The following is an 18,452-nucleotide window of genomic DNA, read 5'->3' as shown; positions in this document are numbered from 1 at the left end:
ATTTCTTCTTCGAGGAGTGTCCCTGTGGTGCTCCACTTTAGGTGTTCTTGCGCCCCTGTGCTTGTAACAGGGGAGTTGTGGTAGCAGTGCATGGTTGGGTTGCACGTGCACGGTTCCCAGCTCGTGCCGCTTCGGGTGGTTATCTAGCACCGTGGGGCAAACCCCCCTCAGTTCCTTCTCTACCACCTTTCACCTGAGTCAGCGCACTTAGCAGCATCTCTATGCCTGCTTTTATTAGAATAGGGTTTTTTTCACAATTTAGACTTCATTCTTGTTGGATTATAGCTAACTTTCCTTCCCGGTTTAATTTTTTTTCTTCCTTTTAAAAAAAAAAAATCTCTCAGACTAGAAAATTAAGTTTCTGTTGTTAGCCATTAGTAGGTTAGAATAGAGTAATTCGTTTTCCCCGGGGGGGGGACACGTTTTCTGAGGGACATGCCCAGTTGCCCAGGTTTTAAATGCTGCCTCATCTGTAGACTTTATGTCCCGGTGTCAGAAGGGCACTCGCAGTGTGTTCGCTGCCTCGGCGAGACACACATCCCTCAAAAGTGCTTGCATTGTCACAATCTAAAAGCCCAAACCAGGAAGGCGAGAGACTTACAATTCAAATTCCTCATGGTAGAGTAGTCTCTCTGGCCAGCATTTGAGCCCGAATCACAGACCCCCGCTGAACAGAGGTCCCCGACAGCTGACAGAGGCTCTTTCTTATCGGCTCACACGAAAGACCACTCTGCCAAGAAGGTGACCAAAAACTGGGCTCCAACTTCTGCGGCTCGGAAATCTGCCAAGAAATGGTGTTCCCAAACCGGCACACTCCATTGGTATTCTCCACTGCCAAAGTAGTGGGACCCTCCAGTACCACGGGTACCATAAGAGCAAAAGAACCTAAGCAGGCTAGCTCAGATGAGGGCAGCAAAGGGAAAACGAAACCCCCTGCCTCAACACCATCAGAGCCGACGAAACATTTGGCACTGAGCAGCTCGGCACCACTGCAGACCTCATGGCGCCATCTGCTGCTGGCATAACACACTCGGTGTGTGCATCAACACCCACAACTTCATCAAAGTAATCTGTATTGAGCGCTCCATCTTAAACGGTACCAATGTTACTGGCACCGCAGCAAATCCTATGCTAGAAGGACCTAATTGGTCACCTCGATGTCGGAATCTCCTATCCTCGGTACCGACGTCATCCGTCTCACCACTCCATTTAGATCTGCTTCTCCATTATCAAGTGATGAGGGGGATGAGGATGAAGGAGAAATATGCTCCTTTCACCATTCCTCTCCCATCTGTGTACCTACTAGATCAGATCCACCACAGAACAGGGGCTATTATACTGGGTCCAAAGATCAAAAGTGGTATGGACACCCATGGGATGCCACCAATGCTTTTTCAACCTCAGTGGCCTTATTGGATCCCATGGGCAGCATACCCCCCACAACACCACAAACCTTCCAGCCCACTCAGGGTGAGTGCATGTCATTCACCCTCACTTTCAGTACCAGTGACCCTCTGAGCCCCCAGAAGATGTGGCCAAAGAGGAGGAGGAGATTTTGGACCACGAGGTGACACCAGCAGCCAATTTTTCATCATCTTCCCCTGATGACACCATCATGCCCCCACCTCCCTACATGGGGGATGATCTGAAACAATTTCAGGACCTTTTTAAGAGAATGGCAGGCTCATTGGATATATCACTGGAAAAAGTCTAGGAATAACAACATAAACTATTAGATATCCTACAGACTTCAACCTCTTCCAGAATCACTCTACCAATGAATGACGCAATTATGGAACCCGCAAAATCGATTTGGCAGACCCCAACAACAATCCCATCTACATGCAAGAGGTCTGACAACAAATATTATGTGTTAATGAAGGAAACGGAGTTCCTCTTCTCACACCCCACACCAAAGTCTTTGGTGGTGGATGCAGTAAATGAAGTGGGCAGAGAATAATACCCTCAAAAACACACCATATGACAGAGATTGGAAGAGACAAGATTTCTTTGATTGTAAGACCTACTCCTTGGCAACGTTACACCTCAGGATTGCCAATTACAAGGCATTACTTGTCAAATATGACCACTCAAACTACTCAAAATTGTCAGAATTTATTGAATTCATTCCAGAAGAGAAAAGAGAACAGTGCAGGACCATAATCTCTGAAGGACATCTTCTCGCCAGAACAGCATTGCAGGCTGCATTGCACTCTGCAGACACCACAGTGTAGTCTGTAGCCACAGCAATAGTGATGAGGCGAGCATCTTGCTTGCATATCCCTGTGTTCCCCAGAGAGGTGCAATCAGTGGTCAAGGATCTCCCATTCGAAGGTCCTAAATTGTTTGCAGCCAAAGCAGATGAATCTCTCCACACACTTTAAAGACTCAAGGGTGATGTTAAAGTCCCTGGGCATCTACACGCCTAAGAACAAGAAAAAGGAGGGCAAGTATTATGCCTCACAAAGATTCCGGTCTACACCTTACGCGCAATCACACAGACAATATGTGCAACAAGGGCAGAAACAGAGATCCACGAGGAGACGACAGCCTCCACCTCAGCCTTCTATGTTTCAACCACTGCCATCAAGACAGCAACGTTGAGACTTTGGTCAACAGTCCAAGACCCCCACAACTTCAAGTGCTGGAAACACCTGTCATCTCCCAGCCATTCAGAGATTGTCTCACCCCTTTTTACCTAATGTAGCAGACCATCACATCCAGCAGATGCGTACTAGACATAATCAAGTCTGGGTATTCCATCCCATTTATCTCCATCCCCTGTACCGACCTTCCCTCCCCATTCCTCTTCAGGGACCCCTCTCATGAAGATCTACTGCGACAGGAGGTAATCCACCTCATACACCTAGTTGCAGTAGAAATGGTACCAACAAAACACAAAGGGAAGGGTTTCTATTCACATTATTTCCTCACCCAAAAAAAAACTGGAGGGTGGAGACCCATTCTCAATTTACGTAGACTCAACAAATTCGTGAAGACCCAATGCTTCAAGGTGGTCACGTTGGCAACCATAAATCCAGCACTAGAAAGGAGGGCCTGATTCTTGGCTCTCGACTTCCAGGACGCACACTTTCATTTAACAATACATCCATCACATCAGAGGCTCTACAGATTTGTTACAGGAGCAGATCACTTTCACTACAAAGTTCTGCCTTTCGGCCTATCCACTGCCCCACGAGTATTCTCCAAGATTCTTGCAGTGGTCGCAGCTTACCTCCGCAGACAGGGAATTATGATATTCCCATAATTAGATGATTGCTTACTGAAAGCATCAACATGATAAGGAGCGCTAGAAGCAAGGTAGCTCTCTTCACACATCTAGGCCTACAAATGCACAAAAATCAACACTAACTCTAATGCAAAAACTAGAATTCATCAGAGCCTACCTCAGTTCTCCAGAAGGTATGACCTCTCTATCTCTCTAGAGTTAATTACACTAACCAGTCTAATCTCCCCAATGCTAAACAGCCCTCAGCTAATGGTCAGGACTTGCCTACAACTGCTGGGCCACCTGGCTGCAACGACATTTATCATCAAACATGTGAGATTACACATGCAGTGTCTGCAAGCCTGGCTCCAGACAACCTACACTCCATTCAAGCACAACATGAACAAACACCTCACAATACCGAACAAAGTAAAAGACTCGCTACAAAGGTGAATATGACCAGACAATGTTTGGGCCAGGGTCTCCATTGTCCTGAACCCTCCAACAGTGATGATCATGACGGACACCTCACTACTAGGTTGGGGAGCACATCTGAACACTCATACTATCCTGGGCCATTGGTCCCCATCAGAATCCCTCCTACGTATAAAGCTACTGGAACCACGAGCCATTCATAATGTGTGCTCCCATTTCCTGCCCACGATCAAGAACAAGACCATAAAAATCCTCACACAGTGTTGCATGCATGTTCTATATAAACCAGTAAGGGGGGAATGCTCACACTCCCTGTGCACGGAAGCCATGCTACTCTGGAACTGGTGTATCCGTCACAACATCAACATCTCAGCCTCCTACCTACCAGGATGCCAAAACACCACTGCAGATGCACTGAGCAGGAACTTTTCTCAGGACCACAAGTGGGAATTAGACATATGGGTGCTACACAACATATACCAAGACTAGGGGTTCCCAACTATAGACCTCTTTGCAATGGCACACAATGCCAAATGCTCTCAGTTTTGCTCCAGAGCAGGTTTGGGCCATTGCTCCATGGGCTACACCTTTCTTATCAAATGGGATGCTCCTTTCCTATATGCTTTCCCTCCCATCCCTCTCCTATGACGGGTAATACACAAGATCACATTGGACAAGTCCAAAGTCATTGTGATAGCCCCCAGCTAGCCCTTGACAAATGTGGATCCCTTACATTCTCAAAATGGCAGCATGCATACCACACACCCTTCCTCTTGAGCCCTGTCTCCTCTCGCAAGATGCAGGCCAAGTCCTTCATCTGAATCTAGAAAGACTCCACCTCAAAATGTGGCTACTCTATCGCTCCAAGGACCTGAAATGACCTGCTCAGAGGAAGTAAAGGACATTCTACTAAATAGTCGCAGACCAACTACCCATCATACATATTTACACAAATGGATATGATTCTCTACATGGTGCCAAAATAAAAAAATCACAGAGGTCTCCTCCCCGCTACCTTTAATTCTAGACTACATACTAGAACTTAAGAAATCGGGCCTCTCCATGAGCTCAATCAGGTTACACCTCTCAGCCATCACAGCGTTCCACCAGAACACGCTACATTTATCAATTTTTCACTCACCCAGTCACCAAGCGCTTTCTAAAAGGACTCAACAGCATTTACCTTGAAATATGAACCCTATTTCCACCATGGGATCTTAACCTAGTGTGGTGGGGCCTCACCAGAACCCCATTTGAACTGCTAATGATATGGTCACTTCTTCACCTCTCAGTGAAGGTAGCCTTTCTCATCACCATTATGTCCACCTGATAGATGGAGAGCTATGGGCCCTCATGGCACATCCATCATACATGATATTCTTAAAAAGTAAGGTTATCCTATGACCTCATCCCAAGTTCTTACCTAAGATTGCCTCCTCTTTCCATCTCAACCAACCCATTCACCTCCCATCCTTCTATCCAACCTCCCATGGGAATAGACAAGAGTCCTCACTTCACATCCTGTCCGAAGGGTTCTAGCCTTTTATATAGACAGAACAAAGACTTTTTGAAAGTCACCAGAATTATTCATCTCCATCCCAAAATGATCAAAAGGAGACGCTATATCTAAACCGAGACTGTCCAAACAGATTTCCATGTGCATCAACTTGTGCTATCATCAACAGTATCTTCAACCCCCAATGGGTACCCACACACATTCCACCAGAGCTTTATTGGCTTCAATAGCATTTCTTAACAGTGTCCCCATTATGGACATCTATAAAGTGGCAACTTGGGCCTCAGCCCATACATTTACACAACACTATGCATTAGAACAATATTCAGCATGTGATGCACTATTTGGACTTATCGTATTATCGTTTACCATGTCTTCAGTGGAAGGAAGGGGCTTCGGAGTTGAAGAGCACTGTTTTGAAGTCCCCTAAAGTGGAGCACCAAAGGGACGCTCCTCGAAGAAGAAGAGAAGATTATTCACCTTGTGCAGTAACTGAAGTTATTCAAGATGGTTGTCCCTGTGGGTGCTCCACTACCCTCTCACCTCCTCTCTACTTTGAAATTTCATAGTACATAATCTGCAATAGAGAAGGAACAGAGGGGTGGGGTTGGTCACACGGCCTGAAGCAGCGCGAGACTGGGACTATGCATGTCTGACCCAACCAGGGACTGCTACCACAAATCTCCAATTACAAGTGCAAGGGTGCAAGAACATCTAAAGTGGAACACCCACCGGGACAGCCATCTCAAAGAACTTCAGTTACTGCACAGGGTGAGTAACCTTCTCTTCCATCCTCCACCTTTAAAATCTCAACAAATAAACAAATTGGCTGTAAAAGTGGCAGGCTGAGGACTAGGACTGAAACTACACTGTTTCAAATTTTTCTATAAAATTTGAATTGAATCAGACAAGTGGTTTCTAAGTTAACGCCTTTAAAATCAAAAATCTGTTGTGTTTTTTTTGCTATTTTGTAGAAAATAAAAGTTAGTTTGCCCTGTAGATATCCCCTTTCCAAAACCCCAAAATAACTTTTGAAAATAGACTATTAACTTCTGAACTTGGAATGCTGTGAAGCATCATCTGTGGTGAGTTCATGAAAAGAATTTCTGAAAAATGAAGGTTGGTTTGTTCATTTTTTTTTATTAGGAAAAGTAAGTCTCGTCCATGTCCTTGTGCAAAGGGCTTCAGAATGTAACCTGAACGTTTATAAAGACTTGTCAGGAGAAAAAGAAAAATTTCCTTGAGAGGGTTACTGAGTCTCCTAAGGTTCGCAGGCCTGGGGACACCAACCCTCCTAAGGTTCTCTGGGGGTTCTCTACTCGCATAGACTTCAGTGCAGTACATTGTGAACCAGGAGAGAAATCTCATGATTTCCAGTGGTGTGAGGCCCTTCTTTCTAATTCTGGTCTATAATGAGATTTTGGGCCTTAAAAATCACAAAATTGTGATGAACCATTTTTGAGGTTTATAATTTTCTCCCAATGAAGCTGCCATGGTAGCATGCATAAGTAACTAAGGTACCTGACAGAGACATAAAATACAATTTTAAAAAACTCTCAAAAGCTGAGCTGTATGATTCACTTGTGGCTTTGCCATCCTTTATTCACCACCCTAAACTTTTATACTAATCTTCTGGATAAAGACAAGAGATTTTAATACCTAACTGTTGGAATTTCTTTTTAGATTGAAGCCTGCAATAAAGAAGCAGAAAAGATAGAGTCGCTGATAAATTCTGACAGCCCAACTTTAGCATCCCATGTGCCGTTATCAGCACTTATCACATCCCAAGTGCAAGTTTCCTTTAGTATATCTTCTTCCTCTATTAAAGCTATACCTGTATTGCAGACCCTGCTCTTGAGCCTTATATTGACCTTGCAAGCAGCAATCTATAATACATAACTGCTTAGAAAATGTGCAAAATAAATATCCTACTGTATTTTTTCTATATTGCGAAGGACATTCAGAACTGCTGATCTGTTAATAGAGCAAAATATATTTTAAGCAGAAAGAAAAATATATATCAGTTTGGTTCAACAAAATTCCAGAAAAAGGTTTTAATGTAGTACATTTTTTCATTAAAAATGAATTTTAAAATATTTGAAATAATCCAAAAGAAAACTCTCCTATTAATCACTAGTCAAAAGATTTTTTTCACAGACGAATCATTTTCTTTATGCACGCCTACCTTAAAAATATTGTAAAAATCTCTAAAATTGTGATTCTGTGAAAAGGGAGTTGTTACACATAAATTCTATTATTTTCAGCAGTGAACAAATGTATTGAGATTTTTGAAAAGTGTTTTTTGTTTATTATTCAGATGTATATCATTGAGAATTATGAGAAGCATGCACCTATTTTAAACATCAATTTTTGGAAGAAACAAAAATTGCTGCTACTTAAATAATTTACCAAAAAACGAACTGAGTAATTTTATGTGTGAGTATATTATCTTATATTTTATTATGAAGAAAGCTAAATAGCCATGGGCCTATCCCAGCAAACTTACACACTTGAGTAGCTTTACTCACCTGCTTAAGTGCTTGCAGGATATTGGGCCCCATGTTTGTAAAATGACAATCATTTTCTAAGCCAGAATCTTATTTACATTAAGAAATGGACAAATATATTCATTTCTACAGTTCTGTATATTGCAAATACCATGTATTCTATCTGATTTTCTTATTGGATACAAAATTATAAAGCCTCTATTTATAAGTGCCATTTTAAATATTGCAGTATTTGCATGTTATCTAATGAAAATTACACTTTAAATATGTTGTTTTTATACAAACAATACATTAAAAGTTACTGTGTTTTATGCACATGAACTTAATCTACATGAAGTGTTTTGTATCAGTATTATAGTAGCCAACTTTTGAAGTTTTTACAGAAAAACTTTTTTGCCAAAATGTTGAACTTTAAAAGAAGGCACTGAAAACTTTTTGGACATTTTGTTTGTTACTGTAGAATGTTTGTAGCAATTATTTTCTGTTAAAAATATTTTCAGTGCAAATGTATCAAAGCTTTTTTTATTTTAATAAAAAGAACTTCTATTTTCTCATGTATACTTAAAAATATATATGCAATTTTATAAAACCTTCCACATATTTCAGCGTGTTTTTGTTTGCTTTCAGATATAGTACCTAGAAAAAATTAAATGCAAAAATATACATTTATGCAATTTTAGATTTTAAAACTTGCCAAAGTAAGTAAATTTCAAGTTACCATTCCTACGGTAGTTTTGTATAGTCTCTCTATTGGTCTCTAAACATTTTGTATTCGCCTTATACCAGGAGTGTCAAACTCATTTCATGGAGAGAGCTGAATTACATTTGTTGTTATGTTCCAGGTTTGCAAAATTACAGTCAGATATAATCCTCAGTCCACAGATGATCTTCCAGCTATCAGCTGGAGATCTGCACAAAGATCAAGGATAGAATTAACTAAAATGTTTGGGTGTAGTTCTGCAAAGCAGATTGACACAGTCAGGCTCTTAGACCTGCAGAGTCCCACTGACTTCATTTTATAATCTGACATGTCTCTCTGAAACCTCCTCCAAGTGCTTTTATAAGTGTATGTCGTCTTTGTACAGTCTGCTGTGAAAAGAGCATGCTATATTTTGATTAAAGTACCCTCTTTCTCAGTGCAAATTTCAGCATACTTCTGGCAATTGGATGCACATGTAGGCAATCTGCTTGAGTGCGCCCACCAAATGTCACTGGAAAGACTGATATAGAGATATAGCTATTGATAAATATACTCTTGATACAAACAACTGTTGCAGTCGTTCTTTTGTAGAACATGCTGTTAATCCATTTGGTTCTGGGAGTCTTCCAGTATGTTAATAACAGCATAGTACGCTTGACAAGATTTTGAACTAAAAAGGCTTCGGACTTTAGACTTCTCACCAAAAGCTGCAAACAATTGGGAAGGTTTATTTGAATGCCTTAGCTGTTAACAAATAAATGAGGAAACAACCTTTCAACATCTAGCCTATATAATCTTGCTTCAGCAGATCATGGGGTCTACAGAAAAATGGGGAGTTATATAATATATATGAAAATCTATTTACACTTTTTAAAACAATAATTTGGATGAGGCCTTAAAACCATCTTTTCCTTGTGGGATAGCATGTGTGGCACTTGTATGATTTTATAGCCATGAAGAAAACAGTCTTCAATGAGACAGAGAGTGCAGAAAAAATACCCCCAGAGATTCAGTCTGGTAAGAGCAGAAGTCAAGTCCCAAGGATTTGTAGGTTCACAAATCATGGTTTGTATAATGCACCTTTTTAAAGTCACACGCATTTTTAAAAGTGTGTGTTGGATGAGCAAATACTGAAGATATTTGAATAGATAGAGAGTAAACAGCTCAGCATACCACCTCAGTACATGTTCACTGAGGCTGAAGATTCTGAAATCTTGAAGAACAACAGATGGTCAGACTCCTAGGAAACTACCAGGTCTTAGGCTATTCCCCCACAATGATGGGTCAAAACAAGGAAATACTTATTTTAAAAGCATATTACTACTTGTTGGAAGATTTCCTAGACTCTTACAAGCCTTTTGACTCCTTCAGAGAAAGAAAAAAGTGTACTCTCTGGATACTGTAAATATGGGTTTCGGGTGAGCTTGACAAGTTACAGGTTGATGACGCTTTTATCACAATGTCAGTGGAAATCCAGTTTGGTCAAATAAAGAACTGGAACCACGTAAGGCAAAACTGAAAAACAAGAGAAACTGTGGAACCTTCCCATTGTTTGGCTGACACGACTCAATTGACACATTCACAAAACATTATTTTCTTGTGTTTGGAGCAAGCTCCACGGCTCAAAGTTGGAGTTAGCGCTAATGCTTGGTTCAGGAGAATGGTGCTTCAATAATTTTTTTAACTGAGTACTCTTCAGTCATCTTCCTGACTTATTGTATTGTCAGTGTCCTACACTGGGGATCTGCATAGACATTTCTTGGTGGGAAAAGGAAGGTTAACTAACAAATGGCGTTCTCCAAATGTATTGCCTATATATGGCTACTGATCCTTTTGACATTTATGCAGGCCTTGCTTTTGCAGCTGTATATCAAGTTGTAATTTCATGAAGACAGATTCTCCTTGGAATCATTTCTTAAGTTCATATTTTTGTTAACACTCACAAACTGCTATTTTAGGGGTTTCAACAAGCCTGTTGACCACTGTTTAAGAATGGAATGGAACAGGTTACATGAGCAAAGTTATGTATGGTTAAGTTCTTTGCAAAATTGGGGCCTAGGTGCTTCCTACTTGAAGATTAGACTGCAAGGTTGCTTCTTCCGTCTGGATCAGGTAAAGCATTGTTTCAACTACATATTTTTCATTTTTAGGTAATCTAGTCTGCCGTACTTGTGGGATTCAATAATTTATTTTTGCTCTGCTGGATTTGACTTTACCCACACCCATTTTCTTTGAAAAGTTTATTTGTACCCCTAAAAGATAGCTCTGTGCATTTCACCTATTCCCTCACTGGGATGAATGAATGCAGGCTACATCTGTAGAACAGGTTTAACAACAATCCTCTAACATTGACCCGCCAACCATCTCTGAGGCATTATACCTGCTCATCCACTGCACAGGTATGTCTCCAGGATCCACTCCTTGTTTCATGCTACTTCTCCCATCTCTCCAAGGGTAGGTCTGACTATGAGTCATTGCAGAGCCCAGTGTGTGACTCACCCCGGTTTTAAAACTGTTTGGAAAAAGGGGTTCCAATATTTGTCTGCTCCTTATGTTTGGCTAACTCATTGAAATCTACTGCTATTGTTATAATACATGGAGGCAGCTTACTTTCTGTACTTCCTGTTTTGAAATTATGGGCATCCAAATACATTTGAAACTGGACATTCGTATGCAAATTATGGAACCAATTCAGAAGCTGAAAGAGCATATTTTTATATTTAAGCTGCATACCTGGTATGTCAGTTATATGTCAACAGTTTGACTGGATGGAATGGTGAGGAGACAAAAGGTTCTTAATTTTAATTTATTTTTTGGCATAGAGAGCATGTTTAATGGGAAATTCTAGGTTTCCATGGATTAAAAACTGATTTTAGCTACACAACAGTTATACAGTATTTTGAATATTTAGCTCATTGTGAAAATGTTCAAATGATATTAAATGAATATGAAGAACTATCTGATAGGATGTCTGTTCCGAATTTTGTTTTTCGAATTCTTGGTTTTTATTATATAAATTAACAGACCAAAACATTTCCCACCTTCATAATACTGAAACCATCCAGTGGATTTACTACCGACTAAAGTCCTAATACCCTTTTTGTTCACATGAACTTCAGTTTTGAACAGGCATAACATGTGAGTTTTAAATTTCTCTAAATTTATTCTGAGCCTAATACACACTGCAAAGCATGTAGCACATATTAAAATACTGTATAGTTGTATGTAGTTTGTACTGAGCTTATGAAAAATGTAACATGACAGTATTGTATCATAATATCAAATTATATCAGTTAATGTTTAGCTTCTATTTTGGTTCTGTGGAGTTCTTAGAAAGTAAGAAATTTAATTAGTTTGGAGCCATTATCAAACAGCTGAATAGCTTGCATATGAAAAAAAACAATAAAATATATGTTAACACACATCTGTAGAAAGTATTTAATGCTTCTGCAGAGAAGGGAAGGTTCAGTATGCTTCAGCAGAATGGAGCTCCGAAAACTGATGATTGCTACACATTTTTAAGGAGAATTGTCTGCCTGAAGGAGAATGCTGATCTTTTAAACAGCTTTTGCTTTTCCAGCTGCCAGAAAACACCACTATAAAGTATACACCTTATTGTAGATAACAAATAACCATGAGAACTCTTAAGATAATGCAATATCCTTATGGACATGAATATTTTATAAGGGTCCTTAACCCCACATTCTTCAACAGATGATCAAGACTTTGTTTTACAATTCACCCTACATAATACAGAGAAGTTAAGACAATTTGTGATTCATTGTGTTAAACTTTTGTGGATTAGAAACCAGTCCTTTTGAAACACAGTGGATTTCTTCTCCTCCCAAAGTACCCTGTGATCTGCCTTCCTCAAAGCTTGTTTCTACTTCACTTGGCCATGTACGGTCAGGAGATGGATTTGAACCAACAGGTGTGGATGTCTCTGTTGTGCCATCATTGCTTAATAATCCTATGGACTCCTCCTCTATAAACCCAACTTTATATTTTGGCAGATTCTTTCTCTCATATCTGTCTGGGTTTCTTAGTTTACTTCTTTGCTCTTCAATCTCTGCATCACTTGCAATATTGGCAAATGCTTTCAGTCTGGTTTTAAGTTCAGATTCAGCTTCCTCTATATATCGGGCTGCTAATGTTCTTCTACAGCATTTATGTATTATTCTGGGGATTTAAAAAAATGCTGAGTCAGGCAGTAATGTCCACAGTGTGAACAGCAGAATAGATTTCTGCTGCACAACTTCTCTCTCCATTCATAATGACTGGGTAATCTCTCACCTGTGGAATTTGGAGGTGGTCCCAGTGGTGTTGCCAGAGGGCTGAGGACTGAGCCCTGCCCTTCAGCTAAGGCCAGTAGAATTTCTGCCTCTGGCAGTGGAACAGGTTTGTGGTTGGTTCAATTTCTCCTGACCATTGTATCTAATTTTTATTCATTTTTGTGCAGAAGAGACTTCATTTCAACTTTTCTAAGGTGAGCAATCACTGGAGTATTAAGGCTCTAATCCTCTGTTACAGCACCTGTCTAGTAGGCTTCCTCCACTCTGCAGCTGTAAGCTGCCAACCCTCGCTCTGGTAGGGTATAAGTCTGAGTCAGATCAGTGTGCTAGGACCCTGCCAAATCCCCTGCTCAAAGCTGCAACTCCACCCTAGGCAGGATTAACCATGGGCATGAAGATTCCCAGGGAAGGGAGATCTCCTCACAACCTGCTTGGGCCTTAAGTCCAGCAAACTCCAGAGACTCTAGCTCCAAAAAGACAAAAGCAGACATCCCCTTTGGGAGGCAGCAGTTTTGTGATATTAATGAGCAAGTAGGGTAAAAATCAGGGTTAAACCCTTTCTTGATGTTTGCTGGGGCTTTTCTCCTCTCAGAAGCTGTCACAGTGCACCATGCAGCATGCCTGGGTATGTGAGAAGCCTGCTCCTCCTGTGCAGCCCTGTCTCAGGCTGCAGCCTACTCGGAATTGTGCCTAGCTGGCTCTCAGCTCAGGGAACCTTGCTCTGCCAGGGAAAGGTGCTAAGAATCAGGCAGCAGTAGAATGGGATTTGTGCCTTGTGATCATCAGCCAGCCCCTTGCTTTGGGAAGGAGTCGGTCTCTAGCGCTGCCCCAGAGGCTATCACCCTATGAAAGAATAAGAAGCACTTGAGGCAGCCTGTGCCCAGAAGCTGAGGCACATGAGGACTTGATTCCCATGCAGCTGCTCCATCATGGGTTTACAGGGGCATAAGTGAGAAATCCCTTCCCATGGTCAAGAGCTCCTGATTTACTGAGCATAAAGCCCTGAGTGGTACTTGGTCACTGTTACAGAACTTACTAGGGTCCTAGCAAGCCTGCAGGAGCTTCGTGTCAGGCTACCAGGGCCATCTAGGGGGCTATTCTCCTTAGTTGGGGTATCCCAAGACCAGGATGAATAGCATGCTACTGTCCTCCTGTAAACAGTCAAGGGAAGCACTGCATACACATACCATCACAAAAAGAGAAATTTCACATGGTTCTCCTAGGATAGGAAGCTGGTGGCTCACAACGAGCTCATTATTAATAATAAATACCTTCCTTTCAAGTAATAATGAGACACAGGGTTTCCTGTACTCTCCTTTGTAAAGCCATCATACAATTAGAATGTGGATGTCTGGTTAAAACTAAATGTTAAACTAAAATGTTGCATAAACACACCAGGATACTTCATAAGTTTTGGGAACCTAAGGTTGGTTAAAACAATATCCACACCATTGACCTAGTTCCAAAAGATGCCTTACACCATAAAAGTGAGGACACTCTACTAAGAAATGTAAAATCCTTGACTATAACCATTCAGACCAAAAATATCCTTAATTAAGAGCAGAGAATACCTACTTGGTGGCAAGCAACTGGATTGTTGTCTAGGGGTGTGTCCGTGCTTGGAGTGCAAGATATCTTGAGTTCATATTATGGTCAAATCTTTACAGTGGTGTGTAAAATATTCTTTCTTGTTAACCTTTCCTGGCTCTAAGTGCTTTGTGACAAGAGCAATAGCTCCTAACTTAAAAAAAGTAGTGTTTAAATTCTTGAGTAGCAAACAATCATACCCAGAGTCCCCAAACAACGAGCCTGTGCATCCAAATTCACAGGTGTGAGAATGTTTGGGGAACCAGAGAAATTAGCAGCTGAGAATGCAGAGAAGCCTGAGTCCTCGCTATCAAAGTCAGCAGAGCAACGCTCCGTCGGTCACTACGAGCACCACTGGTGCTGAAGAAAGGACTGTTCTCCTATGAGCAGGGCACGTCTGAAGCAGGGAAACCTCTTTCCAAACCCATAAAATCCTCAGCATGACAAACAAAAAATGAACCTTTTAATTTGAGAGCTTATAGTGCCTTTCCGGGACTCTCTTTCTTTGATGTAGTCTCTGCACCTACATTCCTAAGAAATGGCTGGTAATAGTAACAGCAATTGTCAGTTTCAAGTTACACAGATCTACCAAATCAGTGGCCTGGCCAGAGAAACGGAGCTACTCCTAACTTGTCAGCTGCTAGAAACTATTCAAACCCACCAGTTGTTTAAAATCAAGACTAGCTTGAGCCTAACAAAAAATTGTTCACCCAGAGGTCAAAATAGGCCTAGGTCTGACCATAATTTTACCACCATGGTGAAGATTTACAAAGATCCAAATTTTCATTGCATTAGTCATTTCTTGGTAGTGGTAGTCTACAGCCAATTGTCTCCATCAACTAGGTTTGGTGGTGCTACATGTTGCTTTCACCCCTGACTGGGATTTCACAAAATCTGTCATGCAGAACAGCTGCAATGCAAAATTAGGCATTTCCAAATCATGTCTGAATTTCCATTTATGGACAGGTATGTACATTAATTCAATCCAATTTTCATTCTAGATTCTTGCATACAAACTATGGAAACATGCCTATCAGGGTGGGGAGACAATCTGAAAGACCAGACATCTTGGGTTATGGGTCCTCACAGAAAAGCAGGCTCCAGCTCATGCCTTGTGTTGTACAATTTTCTAAAATCTCAGCACATGCATCCTTTTAGTTCATTTCAACAGCTGACGTGTGAGACAAAACATAGGAATAGCCACATGGGATCATACTTGTGGCCCGTTAAGTCAGTACCTTATCTTTGACAGTTGCCAGTACTAGCTGCCTCAGAGAAAGGTGCAAGCAACTTAGTATCAGGCAGTTAGGTAATAACAATGATACTAACAATAATAACAATGATTCTGATTATCATCGCCACAACATTCTGGAGCTCTTAGTTGCTTGAGAGTTTCTCAGGGATGGGTGGCAGAGTTCTACAGCTCCTCACTAAAGAAAAGGAGGTACCAGCGTTCTTTAAGTAGGTACGATGGAGTCCCTATGTAAATATCATCGTGTCAAAATTAATCAAACAGGCCAGTTTAGAAACACTTGTGGCCAACCTTTCCAATTACCATCACCTCTATAAAGCAGGTCTTGAAATTAATTCCTTTCTCTACACAAGAACCACACTGCTGCTGTTGTGAGAAAAGGGTTATGCTTATAGCTCCAGAAATCTTTCTTCCTAAGTCTATTTCTTTCCATAAATCCTGGGAAATACTTCTCCCATCGTTTTGTTCCAATCTTTAAAACTGCTTTAAAATGTGGGGCATAAATGGGTATTGCTACAGCTTTATAGAAACACATCAAGCATGGTATATATGCCAGTGGTACCCTGTTCATCTCATTCTATCCAAACTACCAAGGCCTTCGGACCTCAAAGTTGCTGCAAGCAACGTGTTAAAATCCTGTACCAACTGGCATCTGGGAGACCATTCATGAAAGGAATCAATGCTCCTTCTGTAAGGTCCCTAATGGCATTGTGGGAACGGAGTGTCTGAGCCACATCTGAGGAACATTTTCCTGTTTAGAGTGTCATTCCTCTGAGAGGCATCCTTTGGTGAAGAGATTCCAAGGGGCTGGGTCTCAAATAATTCCTTACATTACAAAGCTTTTGCTTTATAGGGGGGAAACTATATTTCTACCTATTACCCTACTCTAATAATTGTTAAAATTCTGCTTTAGCCTCCCCCGCACTCCACTTTTGTGAATGTCTGCTCACTACTTTCCTATTAGTAGTGAAGAACCAGAGAAACTACAGCAGAATGAGAAATTCACCTAATAATTTTCTTCCCTTTAGCAGCTTCTCTCCTCATTCAATCTACCCTAGTAGTCTGGTAAATAACTGGAATACCGTTTGTAACAAATTAAACTTTTTACTCTCCTTTGAAGTCCTAACAATATAATTGCCTAAAGGCTTAGTTAATGTAATTTCTAGTTATTGTCTTAATGCCAATAACTGGTTGCTGGAGGGTTTCTACAATGGTGGACGAACTCTTCTGGTGGCCTGCATGGAAGGGTAGGGCTTAATCCTTGTGCCTCAGGCAACAGCAACTTTGGACATCCTCTGAATTGCACAGGTGAGGTGCATTACCGTTTTGCGGTGAATGAAGAGAGCAACTGGTAACTGAAAATTATCAGGTAAGAAATTCTTCAGTGTGAGTGAAGCAAGTTGGGTACCCCCTGCATCATGGCAGCAGAGAACTATTAATTTAATGAAATAAATGTTAAAAACAAATTGTCAAACTAGGAACACCTGGGGCAGCCTGAGGGCTAAATGCAGCCTCCCTCATCCTGAGCAAGATTGTTGGTGACCTTTAATCAGTATAGGCCTGATCTAAGTCCCACTGAAGCCAATAACCAGCATCAAGATTAATCCATCAAAGAAAATACCTCTGCATTTATTTTTATACAAAATGTATATAAATGTGTATCCTGATAAGATGGGGACCTCTGGCTCTTGGCAAGCTGTGCGTGTGTGCCCCACTTTCATAGTTTGGTTACCCTGACACAGACTCTCCACGGTTTCCATAGCATTCTTCCATTCACTGAACTAAAGGATGGAGGTTGTACTCTGCAAACCACAGATATGCAAGGACATTTGCAAAGGTTTCTGGCCTGTGCACAGCTGCCCAATCATATTGGCTTATTTATAGCCTCAAGATGTGCATCCAGCAACATTTGTGGTTGTCAGCTGCTCCAGAAGGTCCCTTTAAGGGGTTTAGGGAGGTAAGGGTTCCCTAGTACAAAGGAGGAAGTAGGATAACTTAGTGCTGACTGCCTGCAGCAACTTATACTCTCTGTCTGTGCTGATCTGAGTGGGTGAGAATCAAGTGGAGATCTACCATCTCCTGTGCATCTAGCCCCCAATGCTTAGAGGCAAGAGAAGAGCGCGAGAGTGTCCTATGGAACCAGCACTTCACTCATTTGTACTCCAAGATCAGATCCACTGTCACAGGCTCCCTTCAGTTTCTGTAAGTGAAGGGATGTACAGGGGTCCTATCTGACAAACAATATTAAAGAATAATAGAAATAGATACAATGCCATAAAGGTTCTTACACCCAAGATGTCACTAGGATAAGGCTTGTTCCTAAGGAGGAAATTAAGAACACAATCCAGATTTGCAGAGTTCCTGAAAAAGATGAACAAAAACAAAACAAAACCAATAGAAAAGAGCACTTCACATATTGGTCATGTTTCCGCTTGTCTAACTGTAGCATATGGACAGTCTGAATGGGGAGCCAGAACGATAAGACTGAAATTCAATATTTGTGTGGGAGCCCAAAAGAAATCATCATAAAGGTTAATTTGGAAGCATTTCAACAACTAGCCATCGGGGTTCATTCTTATGCTATATTTTCTTTCTGTCAATGACAGCACATTGACCAAGTAATCAAGAAACAAGGGGCTTGATTCTCGTTGACTCTCCCATCTTGCATTGTCCTGCACACTAGTGCAGATCATTACCATTCTGATTCAGTAAAATTTTACACCTTCTCTGCACTCACTTGACCTGATGTAAATGACCAGACAAGGCATAGAGCAAGAGAGGATTTGGGTCCAAGGACTGGGAAATGGACCCAGGTCTTCTGTATGGATCGCTAGAGCATGATACTAGATGGAGCCATTGAATAAGTCTGGTAGGGGAGATTTCTAAGAAGTTTGTTAGCTCGTGATAGAAAACACATACATTTGCAATAAGAAT

The 18,452-nt window shown here is 41.1% G+C and overlaps 2 protein-coding genes across 4 annotated transcripts in view; one reads left to right on the top strand and one right to left on the bottom strand.

The window, feature by feature from the left end:
- RECK (reversion inducing cysteine rich protein with kazal motifs) overlaps nt 1-7,245 on the top strand; it is a 140,059-nt gene extending 132,814 nt beyond the window's left edge. The window contains exon 22 of one of the 3 annotated variants that reach the window (XM_084619925.1): nt 6,864-7,245. In XM_084619925.1, coding sequence (XP_084476051.1) covers nt 6,864-7,079 — 216 coding nt within the window. In that variant the 3' untranslated portion in view covers nt 7,080-7,245. The remainder of the gene's footprint in view (nt 1-6,863) is intronic. The other 2 variants (XM_084619923.1, XM_084619924.1) reach the window with 2 other exon arrangements.
- The window catches only part of LOC311516172 (zona pellucida-binding protein 1-like), a 46,770-nt gene continuing 28,587 nt past the window's right edge, over nt 270-18,452 (bottom strand). Inside the window, exons 9-10 of the mRNA XM_084619926.1 lie at nt 17,807-17,879; nt 270-2,425 (exon numbers count right to left, since the gene is read on the bottom strand). Coding sequence (XP_084476052.1) covers nt 2,401-2,425; nt 17,807-17,879 — 98 coding nt within the window. The 3' untranslated portion in view covers nt 270-2,400. The remainder of the gene's footprint in view (nt 2,426-17,806; nt 17,880-18,452) is intronic.

Source organism: Lepidochelys olivacea (assembly GCF_965140295.1).
Source record: "Lepidochelys olivacea isolate rLepOli2 genome assembly, chromosome: 2".
In the NCBI taxonomy this organism is placed as follows: Eukaryota; Metazoa; Chordata; order Testudines; family Cheloniidae; genus Lepidochelys; species Lepidochelys olivacea.
The sequence above is the reverse complement of the archived record's forward strand: the minus strand, read 5'-3'. Positions and strand labels throughout refer to the sequence as shown.